Source organism: Peromyscus maniculatus, chromosome 2, assembly GCF_049852395.1.
Source record: "Peromyscus maniculatus bairdii isolate BWxNUB_F1_BW_parent chromosome 2, HU_Pman_BW_mat_3.1, whole genome shotgun sequence".
Classification (NCBI taxonomy): domain Eukaryota; kingdom Metazoa; phylum Chordata; class Mammalia; order Rodentia; family Cricetidae; genus Peromyscus; species Peromyscus maniculatus.
In genome coordinates this window covers 87,385,297-87,412,930 of record NC_134853.1, presented here as the reverse complement: position 1 = coordinate 87,412,930, position 27,634 = coordinate 87,385,297, and the positions used below count along the sequence as shown (strand labels likewise).

At 43.6% G+C, this 27,634-nt stretch overlaps 1 protein-coding gene across 1 annotated transcript in view; it reads right to left on the bottom strand.

Moving 5' to 3' along the window:
• Pappa (pappalysin 1) overlaps positions 1 to 27,634 on the bottom strand; it is a 243,344-nt gene that overhangs the window by 30,266 nt on the left and 185,444 nt on the right. The window contains exons 14-18 of the mRNA XM_006979576.4: positions 26,217 to 26,385; positions 23,982 to 24,165; positions 12,154 to 12,364; positions 11,581 to 11,752; positions 3,417 to 3,564 (exon numbers count right to left, since the gene is read on the bottom strand). Of these exons, the coding sequence (XP_006979638.2) occupies positions 3,417 to 3,564; positions 11,581 to 11,752; positions 12,154 to 12,364; positions 23,982 to 24,165; positions 26,217 to 26,385 (884 nt within the window). The remainder of the gene's footprint in view (positions 1 to 3,416; positions 3,565 to 11,580; positions 11,753 to 12,153; positions 12,365 to 23,981; positions 24,166 to 26,216; positions 26,386 to 27,634) is intronic.

Genomic DNA, 27,634 nt, shown 5'->3' with positions numbered 1-27,634 from the left:
TGAATGAGTGGATGAATGATGAATGAAGGAGTTACAGAAAGACATAATGAGGATAGGTGTCTTATGAAAGAGGAAGTGAGGCATAGGGGGTGAGTGAGTGAGTGGGGAAATGATGAGCTAGATAATTAATGAGATAATAAGCAAATCAAGTCATAGGTCATTGGAGGGCGATGATCAGCAAGGCCAGTTACAGCACACAGGAGGCCTTGGGACAGAGATTTCTAAAGACTTTCTGGCTAGGGATTTACAAGTTGACTCTAATTTGCCCCCTCCATTCTCTGTTTTACCCACTGACATCATGCGGTCTCCTGAAAATTAAGCTTGTTCCATGGTATGTCCCTGTGACTGTTAGAATCTGACCAGGTCCAGAGAGGTCATTCTTCTGCATCATGTTCAAGCTTTTGAATACCATTCAGTGTGGAAAGAGTGAGCCAAATCTTTCTAGTAAGTATCATTTCTAATTAGCCATTCTAAACATCCCTTTCCAGATACATATAAACACACACACACACACACACACACACACACACACACACACACACACACACCAGCTTATCCAGTGCCCTTCTTGTTACCATAGTCATAGTCTCTTTAGTCTAAAAGACTCGGGAATTTAAGCAAGGGGCAACTGGGGTTGCACATTTAAAGCAACTCTCAGAAGAGTTTCACCATAACCTTGGGACACTGAGTCCAGAAGAGATGTCCTCATTCTTGCCTTGGCATTCTCGGCTTCCTTATGTCATCCCAATTTCCTGAGAATCTAGCACTATAGCAAGATGGGTGTCATGACACCCATTTCATAGGTGGGGGAGCCAAGTGACACAGAGCTCATCTTTCTAAGCTGTCATGCTGAAAGTCCAGGCTTAAAACACAGATCTTCTCCTCACTTTCGGGCCCAGTGATGGGTGAGCTACAGCCACAAAGGGAAAAGACAGAAAGGTGGCAATGGCAAGGTGAAGAAGCCAGCAAAAGACCACACGGCAAACAAATGAAAACACAAGAAGATTTTTAAAATAGATGACTAATGAGAATAAGGGGACAGATGTCACTAAGCTGTCGGAAGATTCTGTGGCCCACCCTATGTTACCATGAGACCAACTCTAAAGGAGTTTGGAGGGAGCAAAGATGAAAGTTGTAATGATAAAATTGCCTTGGAGAAAGAAAAGATGTCTCCTCTGGGTAATGGACAAAGGCAGTCTGTCCCAAGAGAGGAGGAAAAGGCATGATGGGAAGATGAAACACTGGTTGTTCTCTGACATTGTCTCTCCCTCCCTCCTTCCCTGTTTCTCCAGCCCTTTCTTGCTGGCACCTCTCCCACATGCCAAGCTCTGGATCTCAGGACCAGGCTGCAGTGTTGTGGCATATGAGCCACAGTGGACATCATCACAGGGTGGTGATTTCACTAGGCCCTTGCTTCTCTCTCTCAGGAAGGGAGTGACTTCCCCTGAAGCTTGTGATAATCACACATGCTCCCAAGGTTGTTTGGGGCAGCACTAATGAGGGTCAGGGTGACTCCTACGGAGTCTTCAGCCATAAATTCGGTACCTACCTTGCCCTAACACAAGGTTTCTAACCAAACCCCTCTCCATAGGGAAAGAGGTTTCCTGGGTAGGGTTCTTCCTGGGACTAGATGACAGCCACCGGAAAGCAAGGATGAGAAGAGGGACCACTTTGCCCCCCTTTTTTCTCTGTCTCCACCAGTATCCTCAAGTTCCCCCTTTCTCTCCCTTTTTCCCCTAAGAGTCCCCCACCCCCCAACCACTGATTGACAGTCCTGGAATACTGTAGTCAGAGGATGAGCAACTACACTACCATGGGAACATGGGTTTAAAGGGACAGGAAGACAACACAGTACTGGTACCGTAGAAATTCCCTTTTCTTCTTTTTTCGCTATGTAAAAGCTCCAGTTGGGTGGAGAACTATCACCACCATCCACCCTTTCCTTTGTCTATAGACTGTTCTCAGACATAGGTGTGCAGAGACATGCACCCCCATCAGGAATAACGGAGAAGAGGAAGGCTTGGCCTTGGGATACAGCAGCCAGTGCTGCAAACCACGGAGACCCTTTTTGTCCCAACTGTCTAGAATGATTATGTAGTAGTCCCTACAACGCCCCCAATTTCTCCATAATTCTCCAGTCAGGGTCCTTCAGTAGTTCTGTAAGATCTTGACCAGAGAGAGTAACAGTGTGTCTTGTGACCTTTCGACTCCGGCAGGAGCCCGCACAATAAACAATGTGCTGGTGCTGGCTCTGAGTTCATACGACAACAAATTCTACTATCTGATTTTCTGTGTTTTCACCTTCAAAAAGAAGTGGACAGCCCCTGGGAACCTTTCCTGTCCATCCACAGACCTTGCTTCTGGATGTACAGTGACAAGTTTCAGCATGCCTAGTAAAGAACTTGCTGGCTTTGTACATGCTTAGACGACCTTCTTTGCCAGACAGCCTTGGCAATATTGTCATAAATCACACCGGCCCTGAGTAAGGACATTCAATTCCCTGGAGGTTTCACTGCAGTCAATTAGGGAATCATCTCAAGAGGTCAGCATCATTGCCCTTAAATTAGGTCAGGTTCTATGCGCTCTAAGTTTCCCCAGAGAAAGCCACACACCTGATAATAAATGCATCTGTCCCAGAGCCTGTGCTCTACTAAGCAAACCCAGGGTTGTTATTCACTGTAAGCATTTCTCAAGCTGGCTAATCTCACACGTGCACACACACATACACACACACACACAGTCATGTATGCATGCATGCACGCACGCACGCACGCACGCACGCACGCACGCACGTATGCACACAATGTTGAAAATGCCAGGATGCTGAGGAGAGAGCTGTCATTTTGGAATATGTCAAACCTCAGACTTGGAGTGAGTTCCATTGTCCATTTGAGGTTTTATTCTCTCATCTGATAATGTTCGTTAAGAGGATCGTTACTGATGCCCTTTGGGGGACCAGAGTTTGAACAGTACCAGGTACTCTTGGGTGATGCATAGGGTACATTTTACAACTCATAATGAAAACAACCACTGTGCATCCTGTATAGAGTCATACTTTCTGCTCATTGGTCACTTGATTTCAGATTCTTCTCCCTAGAATACCTGACAAGGTCTAGCAAAGCTGCGGGTAAGCATCACTTCCCCTGAGCACTTGTGTATCCCCCTTTGTAACTGAGAGCATTTCTGTACTACAACTGTACACATTAGGCCACCATATAATGTAACCATATGGTACAATCAGGATCCTTATTCCTGAGTTTCTTGGTGGGAGGAAATAGTCTGTTTCATTCTTCTTTGTCTCCCTCACAGACTGAGACTGGTTTCACATACATATGCTCAGAAATGCACCAGGCACTGGTCTATGTTCCTGGACAGACATGCACATGCCCCTGTTAACTGTGGCATAGTCATCTTACCTATGGCGTAGCCATCAGGACACTGCAATTTGAGGTTACTGTTGAGCTGGTTTGGAGCTAAGCACTGGCCTTGCATCTCTCGGCAGACGTGGAAGGAGCCACTCCAGGTACCATCTTTCCGGCAGTGAATGATGTTGCTCCCACGGCCCTGAGCACCACAGAAACATACTTAGGATGTGACAGACTCCATTTGCCCAAAGGACATACTTCTCAGAATGAAAGATGAAACAATTTATCATTTCCCCACAGCTTTAAAAAGTGTTCCAAAACAACTTGTTACTAATAGCTGAATCTCAGCCATCTTGAAACAGGGGTATTGTTAGTATTTTCAAATGGAGAAACTGAGGACTCAGAGCAAAAAGAAACTTGCTCTGGTCTTCCCAGACTGTCTAACTCCCAGGTTCCTAATTCCTAGATTATGGTTCTTGGGAAATTCTAATTGGAGTAATTCTGGCTGAGAATTATTTTATGATTATTGTTGTTTCTGTTGAGAAGTCAGGAACCCATCATGTATTTTACTTATCCAGACAGTAAAATGTAAGGGGGAGTCATAAAAAAAGGTAGCTATGAGGCAACCACTCTTTCCTTCCTTTTAGACAATGAGAAAGCAGCCTGGATGAGAAGCTCTCTCTTCCAAGGTACTTCCAGCCATGATGGCCCCAACAGAGTTCAGAGTGGGTTATACGTATCTCTGTTTTGGGTTCTTTAGGGTAAGCAACAGGCTGTTCCTCAGTCTTCTGTAATCAAGTGCAGTTTGAAACTACAGGACTTTCTCTAAGCCCCACTCAACATCCAAGACTGAATCAGAGCAGAGAGGTTGGATGGGGCTCCGAGAAGGCAGAAAAGGAATGGAAGTTCACTCCTGGAAGAGAGAAGTTCGTGGGCAAATGTAAGGCTGTGCAGTAAGCATGGCTGAGGCTGGTCTGGCTCCATCCTGTGACCTGAGGGAGGAAGAAAGGAAGGCAGAAAGCAGAAGGTATGGCTCTTGGATGCTGGCTTCAGGAGACTGGGTTCTGCTCTGAAACAAGTGGCTGACTATCCTTCCCCAGTGGATCAAGAGGCTCTGCAGGAGCCTGCACACTGCCTGACTCGCTCCTGCGTCCTCAGAGCCTCTCAGTAATGGAGGCCACTCAGTCTATCCATTTACCTCTCTGTGGTTATGTTTGTTCATTCAAGACTTGTTGGTTAAGGAGGGATGGGATGAATATGTAGAAGACTTTTTTTTAACTCAATGGGAAGTAAATGAAGGAATAGCCAGGAAAAATAAAAGGCATAAGTGAGTAAACAAATCAACGAGGGAATAAACAATGAGTGTCTGTGAGATAAAATGTAAAAGGGCTGAGATGGGCTGAAGCTGCTTTGTCTTTAATAATAATAATAAAAAAAAAGCAGCTGCATGGAATCAGAACTGAGAAGAGGAAGGGGCCCTTCTTGAGGTCTGTCCTGGGCCAGCGGAAGGTGGACACTATTGCAAGAGAACCTCCCTGCCCTTGGGAGAATGTGGCCCATCTGAGCTTGCAGCTACAGGGAAACTTAAAGGGCCTCTTTAAGTAGCTTGTGGCAAGCTTGTGCAGCTTCTTTGGACTTTAGAGGACTTGGACTCTCCCTTTTGGAGCCCCAAGCTCTAAGCCCCATGATTCTGCTGGGCCCTCAGGGGAGTAGGAAATTGACCCCAATTTCCTGGATCCTTGGCCTGGGACTATGATGCATTTGGCCTCCAGCCTCTCAAGGCCTGCAGACCTCAGCACTACAAGGGCCAGAATTGGCTGAGGAGCAAGGTTTGCAGCAGAGGATGTATTAGAGCTAACTGGAATCTACTCAGGGAGTTTCAAGTCCCAGAGGCCTCACTGGGGAAGGTGGGAACATAAGGTACTGGTCTTACTTTCTCAAGACTCCCTCTCTCTCCTTCTCCTTCTCTTCCTTTGTTCATCTGGCACTTTCTGTGGCTAAATCTGCCTTCAAAATATGGCACCCACCTGCTAAGATACGTTAGCCTTCAGAAGAAGGCAAGCATGTGGGCTAGCACTCCAGAGCTTCCATATGGAACCCAGACATTTCTAACCCCACCTCTTGTCTATAGGTGTGCCCTTCATTCTATTCAAGTAAAGATGTCATTCCCTGCCCTCCCTTCCCTGGCTTTCCCTGCCTCACACTTTGGTGCTGTTTTCTCGGAATGGCAACCTCTCTGGACTGCCTAGATGCTCCATTCTCCCCTAAGCTTCTTCTTGTGCTCAGCACTTGCTGACGATCTGATAATGGGGATATCCTTACTGACTGCTCTGCCTAATTTGAGAACAGAAGAGCCAACGTCCTTGAGTATCCAGTCTAAGAACACTACTTCTGTGGGTGTTATCAGGAGGGAACCAAACCAGCTGAGTGTGTTTGATTCCAAATGCACAAGCCAAGTCCCAGCACAAGACATGATTTTACCTGCTAAAGTAAAATATCCAACAAGAGGACTGTGCATCCTTCACCAAAACTGTGTGTTTGGTCTATATGTTTCTGTCTATAGAAGCCATACTGCACTCTCTTTAGACCCCTTATCTCTTTAGTCAAGAAAACCACACAGAGTTGAAGGTCTTTGCAGCTAACTATATTCTGGAAACCTCCCTCGTGTGCTCATTGTTCTGAGGAATCACTTTAACAACTGAATGGAAGAGAAACCATGTCCTCTGTCAAACCTGAAAACTGAGGTTCACTACAGGAAAGCAACAAGCGATGGATGATGTTGTTCTCATTACAACTACACAGGTTCAAATGTTTGCACAGCAAACATGCCAGCTCTGGGACTTGAGAGAGTTTCTTCATGTGCCCGTGCCTCAGCTTCTTCAACTGTGAAGTGTGCACGGAGTCTACTGCCTGCCAGAGTCATCGTGACAACCAAGTGGTCCGTTTATGGAAGTTCTTCAGTTCTACCACGTATGCACCGTGCTACGCATTAGCCACAGTGCTAACTTCCCTGGTGCCCTCACTCATTAGGGAACTTGAGGATCAAGTCAACCCACAGTGCTTGGCTTTCCAGACATGACAACAGCCAGAATGAGGAGGCAATGGGTAAGGGTGGCAGTGGATGCCAGGTTCTAGCCCTTGATGGTGAGCCTTTGTGCCTTGGTGGAAGGGGGACACACAAAGCAGGGAGAGAGAAAATGGGTAGAAAAAAACAAGCCAAGTCATGACAGAGGGTTCTGATAGTATCAAAGCCAGGCATGGCCAGGTGACAGGAGACAGGATGAGCATCAGCTATGGAAATCTGAATCTCCCAAGTCCTAATTGTATACCACAGTGCACAACCCCCTCCCCCAAGGAAAACCCTCCACATCTGCATCTATAAAGTAGAACAGAAATACCCAGTGCATTTATGTGAATCATTCGGTTTGAAACAACTGATCAGGAGTGATGAGCAGTTCCAGGTGTGAGGATGTGTTGAAAAAAAAATGGCTTGCGCTGTTACTAGGCTTAAGATCTGGCTCTGCTAGTCACTTGTGTGACTCTCCTTTCCATGTGTCAGCGGACACATCTGTAAGCTAAGTGGGCTGCAGTGAAGGTCTCTGAACATCTGCCATGCTCTAACGGGCAGCCCTAGGTATGTGATGCACAGTTAACCCTGAAACAAGACACTAGCCATACCTGCTGTTTCTGCACCCATACAGTTATTCTGCATCCATGGCAGAGTCCATATTGACTAGACCAGCTCCATGCATTCATGGCAGAAAGGACTGCATAGTCAACCTCTGTCTCCCCTGCAAGGGACTGGGAGTGTTGATGGTGCTACTATTTTCCTCCCTCTCTTGCTCCTGTTGAGTTCTGGAAACCCATTGTTAGATGCACTACTCTTCCCATGAAGCATAGTTAGCCTTTTCCTGTCTTGGTTTCAAGTGTCTGCCACAGACCCTGGTCTTCTCTGAAGACTGGCTGCCCCTCTTATCACTTGCAGCACTCCTACAGGGCTTGTCACTATGTCCTGGGACTAAGTTACCTCTTCACATATCCAGTGCCTTCTAAGTCTCATTAAATCTCGATAGGCTTAGCACTTCTTGCCAGCTATCTGGAGAGCACACGTCAGCCTTCGCCACCAGCCTACCCTGGAAGTGTATGGGGGCAGTGGATGAACATGGCTGAAGAGTCTGAATACCACCTATGAGCTCAGAGTTACAGGCGAAGATTTAGTTAGACTCCATAGGCCTTCATCCTGCACCTGGAAAGTGGGGAGACGGTTTCTTCTTCGGGTGTTTGCTTTTAGTTACCAGGATGAAAGAAAGTCTGTGACACTAGCCTGGTGCCCATAAAATCCTCACATTAAAAAGCAAAGTTATGACTATTTAGGCCTTCCTCCTTGGTTTTAGTGTGACAGGAACACTATAAATGTCAGAGCTGAAATGTCCAATATGGTAGTGTAAGTGTGGCTATTTACATTTATTATGAACTATGGAGCTGATCGTGATGGAGCATACCTAATATCCCAACACCGAGGAGGCCAAGGCAGAAGGGCTGTCAGTTCAAGGAAGGCCTATCTGGGCTCCACGGTGAAACCATATCAAAAAATAAATAAGTAAAACAATTTGTTTGAGAAAAGGCCACTTGTTTCATATAGCCAAGGCTGGCCTCAAACTCACTATGTAGTCAAGCCTGACTTTGAACATCTAATCCTCCTGCCTCTACCTCCCATATGTATGTAATAATGATGTGTACCAACATTCACATACTTAAAAAAAACTTTTAAGTAAAATTGAATTTAATATTTAACTGCTTAGACACAGCAACCAGAGACTTCAGGGACACATGGCTGGACACACAGCACATGAAAAATGGTACATTTTCATCATATCAGAAAGTTCTAGAAGGACTAGAGGATTGTTCATTCTACAGGTTTTATTTGGGTAACATTCTAGGTTTCCATGCAGCTCATATGGATCTTTACACTGGAGAAGTGCCACTTTTGTGACTCTGGGGAGCTAGCCAGCAGAAGACTTTTTCAATCTGTTGCCTTTGTTTCTAAGTTCTATGGAAGTTCGCATCTAGCATCAGAGATCTCTACTGTGATCACCGTAAAAGCAGATTAGTCTATTTGTGGCTTCCTTGTTGCCGCCACTTACTGTGGCATAGACCCATGCACGGCACAACTCAGGGTGTATGTACCCTTGTCTATTCCCTGCTACCACCAAAAGAGTGTGAGGCAGGCTGTACTATTTCTTCACATGTTACACTCAGGGAACCCGACGTTGGCAGGGTTAAGTAACTTGTCCCTCTGTCGCCAGGGTGGGCTGGTGAAGTCAGCATTTGAACCCAGGTCTAGCAAGCATCCTACTGGCTCCCTCGGAGGACTCAATGAAGTGGAATGTTTAAAATCCTGCCAGTAGCAGCCGTGGCGGGAGTATGTGACTCTCCCTATAGTAGCCTCTACCCTTCTCTGCCAGGATCTGGAACTTGTTTGGAAAGCTAAGAATCTTTGTTCCATATAAGCCGTGGGATTCAAGAAGTGTGGGCCCTGCGTTCCTGCTGTGTTTACAGGCAGCAAGAGGGAATCTGAGGTGAACGTTAGCGCTGGCGCGCGGGCCCTTGGTCTGAGGGTAGAGGAAACTCATTCTTAGTACAAACTAGAAACGTCAATTGTGTTAAGAGCCCGTTTGGCACACGCCCCCTCATTCTTTGAGCTGACAAGCCATACCCTGCTCCTTCGAGTCTAGCCTCTCCGCCCACTGCCAAACAGCAACACTCCAGGCCTCTGATGAATTTACATTTTCCTCTCCCTTAAATACAAACTGCCCATGAAAGCTACTTGGCAGGCTTCGGGCAGACTGGGTTTCAGTTTGATAACATGGCCATGGCCAGAATATTATTTGGCTCAGGGATAACTGTTAGCAACAGTTTTATGTGAGGGAGTGAAAGGGAAGCAGATCAGCCTGTGAGAGGCCATGGTAATCTTGGTCCTTGCTTGTTCCAGGACTCCTGCTTCTTAGGTGTTGGAGGATGGGCATAATTCCCAGGAGTGACCACCAGCACCCCGGGGTATTCATAGACACCCATGAATGTATGATGTTCAGGTCTCACTAAACTCAGCTTATCCACAGAAGGGGTCCCTGGTTCCTAATCTGTCACTTCCGAGGGACCTACTAGGTGCCTGGCACTGTCCTAAGTGCTGAAGGCATAGGGACATTGAAAGAGGCAGTAAACTTCACAGTCTGTGTGGGACCACCACGAAATAAGTCAAAATTAGAACAGGTGGCTGCTGCTATAAGCAGGAAATCGGAGAGAGGTGCAACTGAGCCCAGGAGCGGGAGAAACTTACACAAAGGAATGGTGGAGAAGGAACTTCTTGGTCGAAGTGGGGAGGACAAGGAGAAGTAGTCAGAACCAAATGGTGGAAATAATTAATCCAGAAACACAGAGAACCTAGGGGACCTGTGTAGCAGGAATTTTAAAAGTTCTTATTCATAAAATCAAACCTGAAGCGAGTTATTGGGGTCCATGCTGGTAGATCAGAGAGACAGAACAAGCCACAGCTATCTCACCTCACCAGTTCCTCAGCTGGTTCTGTTTCCTCAGACTGGAAGCTTCTGTGTCCTCATCCCAATAGCTCTCAGCTGAACTGTGTTGCTCCAAAGCCTGAAAGCTTAACCAGCCAAATGCTTCTAGTTTCTGGTCCTCATGCCTTATCTTTCTGCTTTCTACCACCACTCCCTGGGATTAAAGGTGTGAGTGCCACCATTTTCTAGCCTTTGTATCTAGTGGCTGTCTGTTTTCTGACCCCAGATAAATTTATTAAGGTACACAATATTTTGGGGAACACAATACCACCACAGACCTGAGTCTTCCTGGGGGTGGGGGTGGAGTCTGAAATGCTGCCTAATAGGGTTGGATTTTATCCCAAGGAAACAAAAAGATGCTAGCTTATAAGGGCTTGAAGCCAGAGAATTGAGGTGATAAGAAAAGACATGATCAAGAGCACTGTGGTCCAGAAAAAAGACACAGAATTTTTTATCTGGGTAGTTGCCTTGCATACAGAGGGAACAGCTTCAGGGGGTATTTTGAGAAGAATAAGTCGGTCCGGGAATTGCTTAAATGTTGGAAAAGGAAAAAGGGGGTGCTAATGGTGTTAGTTTAGCAGTATTTGGTATTTGGAGGCTAAGAAATAATGAACATGAAGGACTTCAATCTGTAGGACAGTTTACCTTTCAGGCTCACCTGGCTGGTGATCTTTGCACACTAGTGAACATCAGGGTTAGCCTGTCAACTATAAGTGGTGGGTTCTGGGAAAATGGCTTTTCTATGGACTTTTATTTTACTTTTGTGACCTCCTGCCTATCTGACTGAGTAGCAGAGGTTGGGTATGGAGGATGAAGGCTGCTCGTTCACAGAGTCCCTTCAACAGAGGCAGGTAGGAACACTTATCCTTTAGTTCCATATGGCTTAACTCAAATCCACACTGGTTCCTTCTGTCCTCCTTTGTTCCATACTGTGCTCAGAAGTGTTCATCCAACCTTAATAAAGCCTCCTCTGCAGGCTTCAGGGGGCAATGGATGACTAATGATAATGGTAGCCTCTTGTCTTTAAATACTTCAAGGACAATGTGAGTAGTGATGGCAGTAGGAAGTGAGCAGAGCTGATCAAAGTCCCAGGCACTCCTATCATAGTCACATGACTGATCCATCTCACCTGCTAAGAGGCCATATAGAGTTTTCTTTAATAATTGCTCAACAAATATCTTACAGTTCTAATGTTTAAAAAATTCTCACAACTAACTTGGTTCAGGGGGAGGAGCTTGGACCTGCCTCAACTGAATGTATCAGGCTCTGCTGACTCCCCATGGGAGGCCTTGCCTTGGAGGAGGTGGGAATGAAGGGTGGATGGGGGGGAAGGCTAAGGGGGTGATAGGAAGAAGGAGAAGAGGGGCATCTGTGGTTGATATGTAAAATGAACAGAAAATCTCTTAATAATAAAAAATGCAAAAAAATATTCTCACAGCTAAGACTCTCTGGATGAAATAGGCTCATAGAAAACAGAGCTCAGAGAGCTTACAAAAGAACATACTGGAAGTCCTGCTTCTCAGCTTCTGCAGTGGTGACACTGTCATTTTACAGGCTTGGCTGTGTAGACAAGAGTCCTGTAGACAGCAGTTGTTAAGCAGAGGGGTGGAAGCCTCGATCTCAGGTGTCAGTGGGCTTACCTGAGAGCCTTCACTGTCTTCACACTTGATCCTACACTCACTATTGAACTGGAAGCCATTGGTGCATTGGTAGAGCCCATGGAATTTGGCTGGAGGTGGGTCACAAGTCACAGGCACACAAGTTCCCTCCTGCCAGCTGCCATCTTGGGTACACTGAGTCTTGAAGGCCCGTCTTCAGGAAAGATGAAAGAACAGTTATTCCAAGAATCACATGGCTCAAACTTGAACACTACCAGGGGGCCTCACATTGTCTCCCTATTCATAATCCCCTGCCTGTATGTGGAATGCACAAGGCTTGTATGATGGGGATGATTTCAGAAAACTACAGCTAGTCGCAATGCAAAGTTGTAGAGTCCAGCACCAAGTGATATATAGCCAGTTGGCAGTGGAGCTGTGACTTGGAAGTAGCTGTGTGTGAACAATACCTACTCTGCTGTGCCTTTCGCATGGGACAGAATGGGACACTGTTGGTATGGCCTCCAGCAAAGCCAAGACTATTTCCTTCCAAAGAGGTATCCAGATCTGACTCTGCCCCTCCCCAGAGCCCGAGAGTGTGGTCCCAGCACCACTTACTTCTTGGACTTCCTAGACGAGCCAGGCACGTGGTATCCAGGTTTGCACTTGTACTTGCAGAAGGAGCCCACCTTGTGCTTGTTCTCTCGACACCTTGCTGTCTGCAGGTCTGCGTTGGGAACTGGGGGTGGGGCCAGGCACATGAGCTCACACAGGGCCTCGGGGAAGGACCACAGTCCATCTTCCATACAGGTCAGCACACTGTTGTTGCCTGGAAGACACAGGCAAGCAGGGTTAGCAGAGGAATGAGTCCCCCAGAAGCTAAGATAACACTCGAGCTGCCTGAATCTTATCCAACATGAGGTCCCCAGGGATTCCTGACTGGAATTCCAACGCCTCCCTCTAAGAACTCAAGATCTCCGAAGAGCACTAGGAAGCTGTTGCAAAGCGGACAGACATGGAAGCTAGGCTTAGCCCATCTCTACTGTGCGTTGAAATCCAAACCATTCTGTGCCTCATATGCTACACAGGAAAAAGCCCTTCCTGCTCCTTCCATCATCCCCTTTCCCTGTAGGTGTGTGTCCTTCCCGGACACAGTGGAACCTGTCCTACATGGTGTTAACCCAGGCCTGTCTCTGAGCCTGGGCCCTGTATCTGTCCAGGCTTTCTTGTGTCTGGAAGTGACAACATCATGTTTTGGGGAGTTTTTCTTTCTCTTACTCCCCCCTGCCCCCACTCAGACCCCAGTGCTCAGGGAAGATCTGCCAAAGCAGCTGAGAGAGCAGCTCTTTCTGCCACCAGAGCCAGCCAGCTCTGACAGAGTGCTGATTACCTTCAGGATAGTCGCCTGATAGGGGTGGGTGCAGGCAAAAGTGAAAGCCAGAAGCTAGGCTGTTCATTGCCAGCTCATGTATTATGGAGGCCCAACCTTTCCCAAACTGAAGACCATGAGAGGAGGACCTGCAGTGGGTGTGTCTCCACTGAGTCTCCTCTGATTGGCTAATGCTGACCGGTATTGACAACCAGTGCTGGAAGAACATGGCAGTCTCTGGATCTGGAGCAGGGTAGGGAGACCATGGGTGCTAGGAAGGGAACTGGCATTTGTTGAGCAGCTACTATGCACAGAGTGCTTTTGAAATGCAGTGTGCTTAGCATGCTAATACCCATTTGGAAAAGAGAGGGCAGCGTGATCAGGGCTCTTACAATAGCAAAAGGTTCAAAACCAACTTATGTCTAACTACAGATACAGTTGTTTATACAGTAAGAGGTTGTGTCTGTGTGTTCAGTAAAACTTTTATTTTCCACTCAGGATGGTCTAACTGGAATTTTTGTGCCCATAGAAAAAAGTGAGTTTTCCTCCTTTTCCAACTTTTAGAAGATTAAATGCAGCAGCACTTTTTTGTTTGTTTATTTGTTTGTTTGTTTTTTGAGACAGGGTTTCTCTGTGTAGTTTTGGTGCCTATCCTGGATCTCACTTTGTAGACCAGGCTGGCCTCAAACTCACAGAGATCCACCTGGCTCGGCCTCCTGAATCCTAGGATTAAAGGAGTGCTCCACTCCCACCTGGCCACAGCAACACTTTTAAGAAGTATCCATCAAAGTGTGATCAAAGGCCTATTTGAGATGCACAGAGACCTTCATTCACTCATCAAACATCTGTTCAGTGCTTGTGGTGTGCCAGGTACTTTATATGTTGGGAGCAAAGCAATGAATAAAACAAGACAAAAATAACACGTACATGGTGCTTATGATCTAATGGTATATGAGAGGGCGTGACTAATTATCAAAAATATGAATTAGTATTCTTGAAGGTGTGGGAAGTATGACCTTGGATAAAATAAAAAAGAGAGAAGAACAACAAGAGAATTACTTCACAATTTTCTGTACATGCTTCTATGTCTCCTCTCACCATTAATTCACTCCCTGGTCAGTGTGATTCACCTGGATGACATGAGACAATAGTGTTTGCAAACCCCCTCAGAATATGCTAACTTGTAAACTATAATACCAGCAACTCAATATTTCCACATCCCCGGGAAGGAGAGAGGGGTAAAAGGATGAGTCACTGAGTTTTCACCAAAGCAAAGAGACTTCCAGAACACCAGGGACAGGCAACTTCCCTGCATTGTTTTGGGGATTAGGGTGGCTAGTTGCTTGGGAATGTCAGATGTATCAGCAGTTTGGTAAGAATGGGAGCTTTAGAAGATACAGGGAAGGTCTCCTTTCCAAACTGTTCAAGGGTGATAAGATATCCATGGCTAAAGTGTTGGTGCTTTTATCAAAGGGTTGAGACTGTATCAGCTATGAATGCTGTGAACTGTGAAATGGGAGGCATAGTTCTTTGTTGTGAGATGACATAAGGATTGCAGAATCTTAATGAAGAGGAAAGGATCTGATTGAAAAATGTACATTCTAGAAGAGAGTAAATAGAAGTTATCAGCCAGAGCTAAAAGAATAAGCAGGATCAGGATTTCCAGTCCCTAGCTATTGCCACTACCTGCATCTACCAAGTGGCACTGAAGGAAGCAGGGCATATGAACTGACATACACACTTTGTGCCCTTGACAATGGCCCATATACTCAGGAGGATGGTTAATACACTGAGGGTTTTGCTTCTGGTCACAAATACATGGTTTACCCTTGTGCACAAAAACCAAGGAGTAGGTGCTGCTGGGATCAGCATCCAAACAATGATTGTTCATGGAATTCTAGACCATCTAGAGTTTTGCCCACTCAGGCATGTTCTAGTCTTTCCTTTCAGTTTCTCGTAGAGAATAACCTCTCATTGTTTCCATTGTTAACTGGCTTTAGAAGAGACACTTAATGCCTTGTCAATACCATGTTCATATCTCCCAACCTGTGCTTTCTGGAATACATAACTTGAGTCACAAAATGGAAGCTAACATTTCTAGCATAGTGTGAAAGTGTATATATTAGAAAGTGTATATATTATTACTGAGTTCTCATGAGTTGTGGTACTCTATAATTACTTTAGTTCATCTTTAAAATTTTTTTTAGATTTTATTTTATTTTACTTTATTTTATTTTATGTGCATGAGTGTTCTGACTCCAAGTATTTATCTGTATGATAGGTATGCCTAGTGCCCGCAGAGGTCAGAAGCGGGTGTTAGAGCCTCTGTAACAGGAGTTTCAGATGGTTGTGAACCACTGTGTGGATGCTGGGAATCTAATCTGGGTCATCTATAAGAGCAGGAAGTATTCTTAACTGAGCCATCTTATCAGCGAATATTACTCTTTTAAAATTTTTTTTTAATTTTTTAAAATTACTTCTTTTATTTTTTAAGGTTATAATTACATCATTTCCCTCCCTTCTTCCCTCTGCACAATACTCCATAAACCCCTCCTTCATCTTTTTCAAATTAATATTCTTTTTCCATTAGTTATTGTTACATACTTATGTATATATATATATGATATTTTAAAGTTAGCAAAATGAGTCTTGCTTAGCCTGTCTCCAGATGTGTTTAAAAAAATTTTCTTCTCTAGTAAGTATGAAAGGAACTGTCAACATTTAGTAGTGTCAAAAGAGTGGTGTCCATTGAGATTACTGTGCTTAGAAGATTATTCAGCAGACAAGTCCCTTTGAAAATATTTTCAAGAAAAATTAGATTTCTGTATCCTAAGTCACAGTAAGGTAACTGTGGCTGATAATGCTGTGTTGTACATTTCAAAAACTGAGAATATTTTGAATGTTCTCACAAGTAAGTCATAAATGTTTAAACTAATAGATAGACCAGTTATCCTAATTTGATCAGGGCACAATTAATAAGTGTATCCAAACATCACATTTTCTCCCAAAAATGTATGAAATCATGGTGCATGCATGAAAAAATTAAGCATTGAAATTATCATAGAATAGAATCAAAAAGTGAAACGTCAGGCCTTCAGTCTGGTCTTGCTTTGCTTTGTCTTGTTTCCCAGGTTTGCCACATAGTGTGGTCACGGATATGGTCAAAAGACAAGGGCCTGCATCATCCTTATTCTTTAGTCCCAGAGCCTAGTATGCTATCCAGTATATAGTAGTCCCTCAATTTCCATTTTTTGTATGAATGAAGCATCATGAATTCACTTGTGATTTTGAATGAATTGTTTATCCTCCCTGTTCCTAAGCAAAAGCTACTTCTGAATTCTTATCAAATTTGAACATTTTAAGATGTGAAAGGGGCTCTAGTATCTTGACCTCAAGGCAAAACCCGTGCCCCCACCACCACCACCCATTGCTGCCCCAATTGCAGGCCAGCAGGGAAGACCTCTGTGGGAAGGCCTCCCCACCAACACTGCTCATTGGACCCTGCAATCTATAAGACCCACTCCCTCTCTAAAACTCACCCACCTCCCTATGACCTCAGCAGCTCCCTGAGATGCAAAATTTGCTAGCTCTGATTGTACCAAGAACTCTGATTGGACCAAGAGTGCCAAGTGGTCCAAGAGTGGCCTTCTGAGACACAGACACAGACACAGCCAACACATACTGGACCAAGAGTAGCTCCCTCAGACACACACACACACCCTACATCAATTGGAGGAAGAGATGGGTAGACACCAGTGCAAAACTGCATACAACATCATAAAGAGCAATATGGCACCACCAGAACCTAGCAGTTCTACAACAGCAAGACCTGAATACCCAACATAGAAGAAGCAGAATAAAACAACCTTAAAATAACTTTATGAAGATGATAGGGGACTTTAAAGAGGTAGTGAAAAATTTCCTTAAAGAAATTAAGGAAAAGATGAACAAAAATTGGAAGGAATCAATAAATCCCTTAATGAAAGCCAAGAAAACAAAGAAAAAAAATCAAACAGGTGAAGGAAATAGTTAAAGACCTGAAAATTGAAATAGAAGCAAATGAAGACACAAACTGAGGGAATGCTGTAAATGGAAAATCTGAATAAATGAACAGGAACTACAGATGCAAGCACAACCAATAGAATGCAAAAGATGGAAGAGAGGCTATCTGGAGTGAAGGATACATAGAGGAAATAGATTCATCAGTCAAAGAAAACAGTAAAGCCAAAAAAATTTGTCATAACACTGAACGTCCAAGAAACCTAGAACATCATGAAAAGGCCAAACCTAAGAATAATGGGGATAGAAGAGGAGAAGAATACCAGATCTAAGGCAGAGAAAATGTATTTATCAAAATCATAGAAGAAAACTTTCCCAACCTAAAGAAGGAAATGAAGGTACAAGAAGCTTACAGAACATCAAATGGACTAGATCCTCCCCACCAAAAGACCCCTCATCATATAATAATCAAAACACTAAACATACAGAATAAAGAAAGAATGTTAAGAGCTGCAAAGGAAAAAGACTTATAAAAGCAGACCCACCAGAATAAGACCCGACTTCTCAATTGAGAGTCTGAAAGCCAGAAGGTCCTGGACAGACGTTATATAGTCACTAAGAGATCATAGATGTCAGCCCAGACTACTATACCCAGCAAAACTTTCAACCACCATAGACAGAGTACACAAGATATTCCAAGATAAAACCAGATTTAAACAATACCTAACCACAAATCTGGCCCTACAGAAATTACTAGAAGAAAAATTCCAACCTAAGGAAGTTAGATGCACCCTTTAAAACACAGGCAATAGGTAATTCCACAGCAGCAAATTCCAAAGAAGGGAAATATACATACACTACCACCAAAAAACAACAGGACTTAACACTGAACCTGATAAAAGAGAAAATAGAAAGTAGTCTTGAACACATTGGCATAGGAGACCACTTCCTAAATATAATACCTATAGCATAGACACTGAGAGCAACAATTAATAAATGGGACCTCCTGAAATGGAGAACTTTTTGTAAGGCTAAGGACATGGTAAACAAAAATGCAAAACAACAGCCTACAGAATGGGGAAAAATCTTCACCAACCCCACATCTGACAGAGGGCTGATCTCCAAAATATGTAAAGAACTCAAGAAATTAGAGATCAAAAGTACCAGATAATCCAATTTTAAAAAGTGGGCTACAGTGCTAAACAGAGAATTCTCAACAGAAGAATCTCAAATGGCTGAAAGACATTTAAGGAATTACTCAACATCCTTTAGTCATCAGGAAAATGCAAATCAAAATGACTCTGAGATACCATCTTACACCTGTCAGAATGGCTAAGATTAAAAACACTGATGATCGCTTATGTTGGAGAGGATGTGGAGCAAAGGGAACATTGCTCCATTATTGGTGGGAGCACAAACTTGTACAGCCACTTTGGAAATCAGAATGGTGACTTTTCGAAAAATTGGGAATCATTCTACTTCAAGACCCAGTGTTCCACTCTTGGGCATATACCCAAGGGATGCTCAATCATACCACAAGGATGCTTGCTCAACTATGTTCATAGCAGCATTATTTGTAATACCCAGAACCTGGAAACAACCTATTTGCCCCTCTACTGAAGAATGGATAAATAAAATGTGATACATATACATAATGGGGTACTACTCAGCTGTAAAAAAAAAAAACAATGATATCATGCAATTTGTAGGCAAGTGGATACAACCAGAAAATATCATTCTGAGTGAGGTAACCCAGACTCACAAGGATGAACATGGTATGTATTCACTGATAAGTGGATACTAAATGTAAAGCAAAGGATAACCAGACTACAAACCACAGCTCCAGAGAAGCTAGGTAACAAGGAGAACTCTAAGAGGGATGCATGGATTGCCCTGGGAAGAGGAAATAGATGAGATCTCCTGTGTAACCTGGGGATGAGTGGAAGAAATAGAGGGTAGGGGATGGGGGATGAGAACATAAGGGAATAGGATTGTTGAGCTGGAACAGGGACAGAATGGGAGAGAAATGAGATATCTTGATAGAGGGAAACATCATGGGGATAGGGAGAAACCTGGTGCTAGGGAAGTTCCCAGGAATTCACAAGGATGACCCCAGCTCAGACTACTAGCAATAGTGGAGAGGGTGCCTGAGCTGGCCTACCCCAGTAATTGGATTGGTGAATACCCTAATTGTTATCATAGATCCTTTATCCAGTAACTGATGTAAGCAGATGTTTAGATCCATAGTCAAACACACGCCTGAGCTCCAGGAGTCCAGTCGAAGAGAATGAAGAGATATTCTATGAGCAAATGGCATCAAGATCATGATGGGGAAATCTACAGATATAGATAAAAACAGAGCTTTAGATCAATAGCTATGGAGCCTTCATTGGACTGGACTAGGCCCTCTGCATAAGTGAGACAGCTGTGTAGCTTGGTCTGTTTAAGAGGCTCCTGGCAGTGGGATCTGGTTCTATCCCTGGTGCATGAGCTGGCTTTTTGGAGCCCATAACCTCTGGTAGGACACCTTGCACAGCCTTGATGCAGCCAGGAGGGGCTTGGACTTGCCTCAATGGAATGTATCAGGCTCTGCTAACTCCCCATGGGAGGCCTTACCTTTTTTGAGGGTGGGTTGGGGGGAGTTGAGGGGGTCAGGAGGAGTGATGAGAGGGGGAACTGTGGTTGATATGTAAAATGAAGAAAAAATTTCTTAATAAAAAAATAAAAAGATCAGTACCGAAAGGGTACTGATCCCTCATAGTCTGCAGAGAATAAGAATTCAGCTAGCTGTACTAGAATAAGGAGAAGCAAGCCTTCAAAAACCTGCATTAGCCTAAGGCTAGGATTTCTAGGATAACAAAGATATTCACTTTCATTGTTCTTGGTAAGGAATAGACACTAACAGAAGTTATAGAAGTAGTAGGATGAAAAGACAAATAGGAGAGAACCTAGTGGGGCAGGCAATGTGACCACAAAGGACTTTAGACTGATTTCCCAAAAGTAACCCATGGGAATTTCAGCTAACAACGTATGGAGCTTGAGAAAATCAAGAAGAAATATTAGTAAAAGCATCTAAAGAAACAACTAATCCTCTAACATGTATATCTCGAGGCTACTGGGATCCAAAGAAGTTAAATCTACATTAGACTTGGCATTCCCAAGTCTGTCAGACTCCTTAACCACACTGGAGCTCCTACCTGAACTAAGCTGAAGAAATCCTGTAAAGCTGCATTCACCAAAAAGCTTATGGAGTAAAGGATTTAGATCAGTGGAGTATGGAATCAAGGATCACTTACACAGTGGGATACTACCATCCCCAGCTTCTCCCCTCACATTCAGATTTCTTTACCAAGGTAGCCCATTTTTCATTCCAAATATTAAATACAAAGGAAAAAGAATGTCTTATAAAGCAGTTGTTTCTAGGGATCATTGACAGAGAGTCCTTCTTCAGAAGAGAAATAAAGGAAACTGGAATATTGTCTACTTCTTTGCAAACACAGATGGAGGAAGGCAAAAGCAAAGCACAGGGAGACTATTTTACCAGGTAAACAAGGTTGTTAGACATCATTGTGCCACTCTTCATGTTTACCTCACCGTCGATAAGAACCAAGAAATCAGAAAGTGCTCCATGGAACTGAGTATCTTTTGGAAGCCAGTGAGTTGAATGAGTTTTATAAGCTCACGTGAAAATCTGAGATGGAAAAAGGTCACGAGAGGTAGAAGTAGAATGTCGATCTTTTGTGGAGATTTTGTAGCATGAAGATGTGCTGCCTTCAGAAGCTGTGCTCCATAGTCAATAGTAAATATACCTATCTATCATGGTTGAGTGAGTTAGACGTCCCTAGGTAATAAAAGTAATGTATTTAATCCATTAGTTCAATATTTATGGTCTTCATCTTAAAGTTGTCTTTCCTAAATTTGAGAGCACCTTCCCCATCATGCAATTTTATCAATTTGACCTATGCTTACAAAGCTTATTTGAGGAACACCAACAACAGTAGTGAAAACCTTGGCAGAAGTTATTTTAAGAATTTGAACTCTTGTGCTCTTTTGCATAAATCTTGAAGAGAAGCTTGGATTAAAGCGACATTTCAGGATATTTGAGAAAATAAATCACCTGAAATAGAGGAGCAAGGGGGATTGTGCCACTTGTGTGGGATGAAGCACTTTAGGGGTGCAGTTATTGGATTTTCCTGGATGGTTGTGCTCTTCTGAAGACAACAATATTGGTGCCCGAGAGCTTTAGAGGGTAGAATATGACTCCATAGTTGCTAGCCACAAGGATTATACAGGACAGGGTCAGCAGTTGGTCTGAGGATCCCCTACTGCTCAGATGTGGAGGGGGAAAAAAAGCAGTCTTCAGCAAGGGCTTTTTCTGGTGCAGACATTTATAAACAGCAGCTTTTCACCTCTGATGGCTTTGACAGTGAATACCCCTAAGCGTATTTTTTAAGTAATGGTGTGGTGGGTCACAGGAGCAACACTGATTAGCTAAGTCAAAGAGCTGGTAAAGAACAAAACCAGTAGAATCTGGACTTTCTTATTTTTAACTATTTATTGCATCTCATTTATTTATTAATGCTTATTTATATGTGTATATGTGTGGGTGCATGGATGTCATCATATGGAAGTTATCCAATGAGCTGTCTTGCTGGATCCAACCTGGAACTTTCTGATTCAATGGCTATTGCTTTTATTTTCCCCTGAAACATAGTCTAATGAAGGAAAAAATAAGAAGTAGAAAGGAAGAAAACACAGCAAATGAAATAAAATAGTGGAGGAAAAGTTATTTTGATCTTTTCTTGAGAAAGGTGAAACAAGGTAGTATCAAGAAGCCCAAAGAGGGAATGGGACTATCATTCAGTCCTTGCTGCCAGCAGGTCCAAGTGGAAACCTCAGAGAAAGATGTGTGTAGAGAATGGTATTGATAGCAAGGCTACATGAACTAGCAGCTGGTCCCCACAGGTCAGTGTGTAAAGTCAAGGTGTTTCCCTGAATTCTCAAGAGATGGGCAAACTGAGACTCAACAACTGTCAAAATGGCTGTTCTCCTGAAACCGGCTTTCTATGACAATGCCCTTCTCCTTCATCCATAGTCACATAAAAGATGGCAGAAAGACGTGCTTGAGGATTTGCCACACTGAGACCTTCAATGATCAATGTTAATTTATTTGCCTTCTTTTCCCAAGACACTCTGATTAAGAAGGGTATGATGTTCTAGTTATTAATATATCCTGCATCTTATTGACAGATAGAGCCATATAACAGGTTTGGATTGCTTAGATTTTCACAGTGGTTATCAACCTGTGGGGCATGACCCCCCTTGGGGGTTAAATGACCCTTTCACAGGGGTTGCCTAAGACCATGGGAAAACACAGGTAATTACATTACAATTCATGAAAGTCGCAAAATTAGAGTTATGAAGTAACAATGAAAATAATTTTATGGTTGGTGTCACCACAATATGAGGAACTGTATTAAAGGGTCACAGCATTAGGAAGATTGAAAATCACTGGCCTTAGAAGCTAGAAAGTTTTCATTTTCCATTGGTTTCTTCCCCTCTTTTCTTTGATCTTAACCTTTACAGTAGCTCAAATGAAAAATCTCCACCTTTCTCATTCAGCTCTTCTTTGATAGAAAAAGAGGAGGAGCTAGGGTATATAGGCCAGATGTACTTCCTGCCTTTCTTGAGGAACAGTTTATAATTAAAGCTGGGTCTTTTATTCTTGTATCATTTCTTCATCACAACATTCAGTTACCGAGCCAACACATTTTATTACGTTTTAGTATATGTCCTTTCCTGAGTTTCTGACCATAGACATTGCATCCAAAGACTACAAGTTCATTTAACCTTTGGAAGTCAATTTTCTATAATCTTTGGGGGTCAATGTCCCCTTGGAAAACTAGTGAGACTCATGATACTCCTTAATCATCCACATACCCAAACCTTAACCATACACAGTAGTTTATCTGCTATTCAGAGTATCCAGGGAATAGTACCAATGTCCCCACACTCGACAGAACTCCTCATGCACACTCTGTGGCACAATGGACCAGAATATGAGCCTCTATGATGAAGTTAGTTATTGCTGCTGGTATTTAAGAATGAAATATCATTTCTAACAAACTAACTGTAGCATTAGAACCCTTATATCTCTGAAATCAGACAAAAATTGTTGTTACCGAGTTCTGTGAAGTTCCTTCCTTTCCTGGAAGTACTTTGGGTCCTCAGTATTTCCAGTTTTTCTGGATAGGTTGTGAGACCTCTTTTTTTTTTTTTGTTTGTTTGTTTGTTTGTTTGTTTTTTGTTTTTTGGTTTTGGTTTTGGTTTTGGTTTTTCGAGACAGGGTTTCTCTGTGTAGCTTTGCACCTTTCCTGGAACTCACTCTGTAGCCCAGGCTGGCCTGGAACTCACAGAGATCCACCTGCCTCTGACTCCCGAGTGCTGGGATTAAAGGCATGTGCCACCACCACCCGGTGTGAGACCTCTTTTAAGACTTCCATTTCTAGAAATTCACTGTGTGCCTCCAGGCCAGTTTCTCGCCCATTTCTAATATGTGGCCTCTTCTTCAGACTGCCAGACTCCCTCCTCTTCACCTCCATATTCTTATTGCTTAGTCTAGGGATAGAACATGGTTGCCATCACTAATATAGCAACCTTAGGCTATTTCTTTAAGTCCTAATAACTGATTTTTTTTTCCTTTGGATAATTCAAAGACTAATAATAACATCACACAAGTTTTGCTGATTCTTAATCATACACAATAAGCTAAATACGTTCATTCTATGTATGATTCTCTTTGTTGCCCTGCTCCACCCCTGCTATCTTTTTTGCAAGATTTACAAAATCTTGAAAGGGTATTCACTTTCATTTGTATACACATATAAATTTTTATATCTTTTAAATTTCTGGCTGCATGGCAAGACAGTTTCTATAATTGCAAATGGTAAAAAGAAGACTGGAAGAGACACAACTCTGTCCACCTCTTGGTGGCTCAGACTCAGAAGAAGGTTTGGAAACAGCTACTAGGTTTTTCGGAGATAATGGAGGCCAGCCTGGGACGAAGAGCTCAGAATACCTTTCAGCTGGGCAGGGTGGCGGCACTGAAAGGAACATCTTCTACCAAAGGTGGTGCCCTCTGGGCAGGAGAAGGAGGCAGCATAGACGTGATGGTGATCCGGGACACCGCAGTCCACTGGCTCACATGCCACCTGCTTGTTCCACTTGCCCTCCGTACATGTCACTGTGATGCTTGGTCCCACCTGAGGAGCAGAGAAAGAGCCAATGACGGACAGCAGGCAGGTCCTTGTATATGAGGACATGCACTTCTCCAGAAGTGACAGGTCAGAGTCTTGTCTAGGAATGAGGAAACCTATTCTCAGTGTTTAACTTGAACTTATTTTTTAATAACTCGACAATTATGTGGATTAAATATTTTAATCCTCATTTAATGCTGAAGAAATGGAAGCTTAGAAACATTGTATGAGCAGCTCTAGGTTACCCACTAAGAGAAAAGCCAAGTGTGACTTCAACCCAAATAATGTGCTCAGAACTGCAATCTGTACTGTCTTCCAAATAGGTTGTTATATCATTTTTATGGGAATCTTGTGATTCAGAGACCTCACAGGGTGTGATTTCTTTTACAAAAGAGACTCTAACACAGGTTTAATAGAAGCACACCGGAGGCTGATCTTGATATCTTTTCTTGAAGGGATTTACTTAGAGACAGCTAAAATGCTAAGTCAGGGAGTGCCTTTGGGTGTAGGAGCCCTGATGTCTCTCGATGGGAAGGTTCTCACTTTTCCTTGAACTCTCCCACTGGTAAAATGAATGGATTGAACCTAGGGATTACACTCTATGCGGCTGCCTCTTCTGAGATTTAGTGGCTCCAGTGAAAAAGATTTTGAGTAATCAAGAAGAAAATATATCGAAGCACAAATGTAGGACCACTGAAAGGTCTGGCTGACTTACACCGAACTAGACGGTGGGGCTGTGTAGGTGGAAGGGTGAGGCTGTGCTATAGAGCCAAGAGAGGGCCTGTCATTGGCAGCCCAGCGTCTTCCATTCAAGGAGGAAGCAGCCAAACCCCCAGGGGTTGAGAGTGCCAAATGTTGATTTGGGATTTTTTAAAGCAAAGGACATTTTCCTCTCTTAAGTACACATCAAAGGGAGCAGAGGTCTCTCGCTGCCAAGGCAGCCTAATTGTTTCCATAGGAGTTCAGACCTGCCATGTCTCACACACGGAAGTAGGTGTGTAAGACAAGCCAGCCCAGAAGCTCTCCACAAATAGGCGTTCCCAGCAATAAAGAATGTGTCCCTGTGTGCTAGCAGAATGAGGATACAGTCTACTGGTGGGGCTGTGGAAAAGCTGCATCTAGACATTCTGGGATCCTCAAAGTGTGGGGCTGCCAACTAAGCAACGTTTGCCATGACACTTATCTCTACGCAATACCAAACTTCATGCAGGACATATCCCAATCTCCAAGGGCTCCATCGCTCACACCCTATGTATCTGTCTGACATCTGTCTCACTCCTTACATTTCATGCCACACCCATGTGGGCAGCCAAATGAGGGCTTTATTTATCAGGATTTAATCCTATCATGCCCTTCTACAGCTTCTTGCTGCCATAACAACTCCAAACTGCCCAACTAAACTGGCAGGCCCTGGCATCTGTAGACTCAATTTGCCCCTCTAGCCTCATGACTTGAGTGATTTTTAGAAACGCTAGTCTCCAGATGTGGCACACTTACAGTACTAACAGACTTCCATATATATTCCCCTGCCTGTACAAGAACACGCGTTTCTTATTTGTTTCCTGCAGACACACTTCTGTCCATCAAACCATTTCTCAGTTCCCATATCACCTTTTCTGAGGCACTTTCCTTAAGGTCCCTCCATATTTCTGCAAAACTCTCTCTGACTAGCTCTTTGCTAGTCACTAAGAAAGAGTTCAGTGTTAAGGACTGAACTATACTACTTACTACAGAAGCCCTCTTCTTAAAGTTGATTTTTTTTATCGGCTGTGGCATTGATTCATTAATTGAGGTACATCTACATATATGAATGTGTGTATTTGTATACTTATATACATACATATATGTGTATATACGTATGTATGTATACACACATATATACATATATATGAGAACGAGCTGGAAAGAGGAGAAGAGGGAGGGAGAGAGAGACTTTTTTATTCATTTGTCTTCTTTAGCATCAGTATTTTCAGTGCTGAGAATTCTGCAGAGAACCCATTCCACACCCACCAGCCTTCCCTGACTAGAAAAGGGCTCTGCAGTCTGCATCCACCAACCTGGCTCTTGATCAACTCATCATCCCGCTGTATCTGCAGCACATAACCTGTCTGGCAGCTCACAGTGCACTGGGCACCATGGTAGCGGTGGCTGCTGGAACAGTTGAGAGAAGCATTCTCCACAGCCAGTTCTGGACAGTCCGTGGCTTCACAAGCGAAATGCACACAGCTGGGGAGGAAGAAATAAGAAGGTGAAGAAAGGTTTCCTCACAAGACAATTTTACTCCAGCTAGAAGGCCTCTCCCTAAAGTTTCAGGAGGCAAACACTGAAGAGAGGGAAGAGCTCTAAGTCAGGTAAAGAAGATTCTGCAGGCCACTGTTACAGATTATTAAGAGTACAAGGAATGGGGGCTGACAATCCTGGACTCAAATCCTGTCACTTGAACACTTCTATGAATACTGACTTTCAAGAGCTGTGGGGAGGATTAGATCAGTTGACTCATGATACATAAGTAGCCAAATCCCCAGCACATTCTATGCCTCAACAATCAGTAGCTAATGTTATAAAGACACCTGCTGTGTTTATTACCTAGAAATTGTGTAACTTGGGCAAACTAGTTATTATGGGAGCCTCAGTGGACCTTCAGATTCACCCCCCTCACAAAGCCATGACTCTGTGGCAGTGACAGGGGTTGTCTTTCAGAACTATAATGTAACTCACAAACCCTTAGGAAAAATGAACAGAGCTCATGCCTTATGCCTTTCCTTGGTGGAATTTTCGCTTTCTGGCCAATCTGAATTCTACCCAATCTTCAAATCGGAGCTGATTCTATCAGAGGCTTTCCTTTATGTCCATAGATGGGTTCCCTCACAGACTTTGTGCCTTCCTGTCTGTTATATAGTTGCCTCGCACTCAGTGCATTTCAAATCCAGGGTGTAGGTGCCTACCAGACATCCAACTGCATGCTAATCTTTAAAGACACAAATAGAAATGACACAGACCCCCTGTGCTTAGATGGCCTTTCCCATTGAGCTATAGGTACACACAGTCAGGAATAGTAGTAAATAATCACTGAGAGCATATGGAAGTGAGCTCACTTCATCATCACAATAACCATGTGAGCGAAGTGTTACTCAGTTTACAGTTGGAAATTGAAGCCTGACAAGAATAAGTTTCCTGTTTAAACTCCCACCCCTATGTGAGACCCAAAGGTCTTCATGGCTAATTTTACCCTATGGGTCCGGACTGGAACATGGTTATGGATGGAGACAATGCCTGTTTCATCCTGACATTATGAAGAAAAATGGTTTGCACCCAGATGTCAACTAAATAGAGAGAAATAACTGGCAGTAGCACCTTTCAATGGCTTGTAAAAATTTTGTAGTAGTTGAAATATGGTTTTGGCAGCAAAACCCACTAGGCAAAAGCTTTTTCTATCTAGGTCTAGGCTAGCCTTGGCTACAGGGTTCCCAACTGG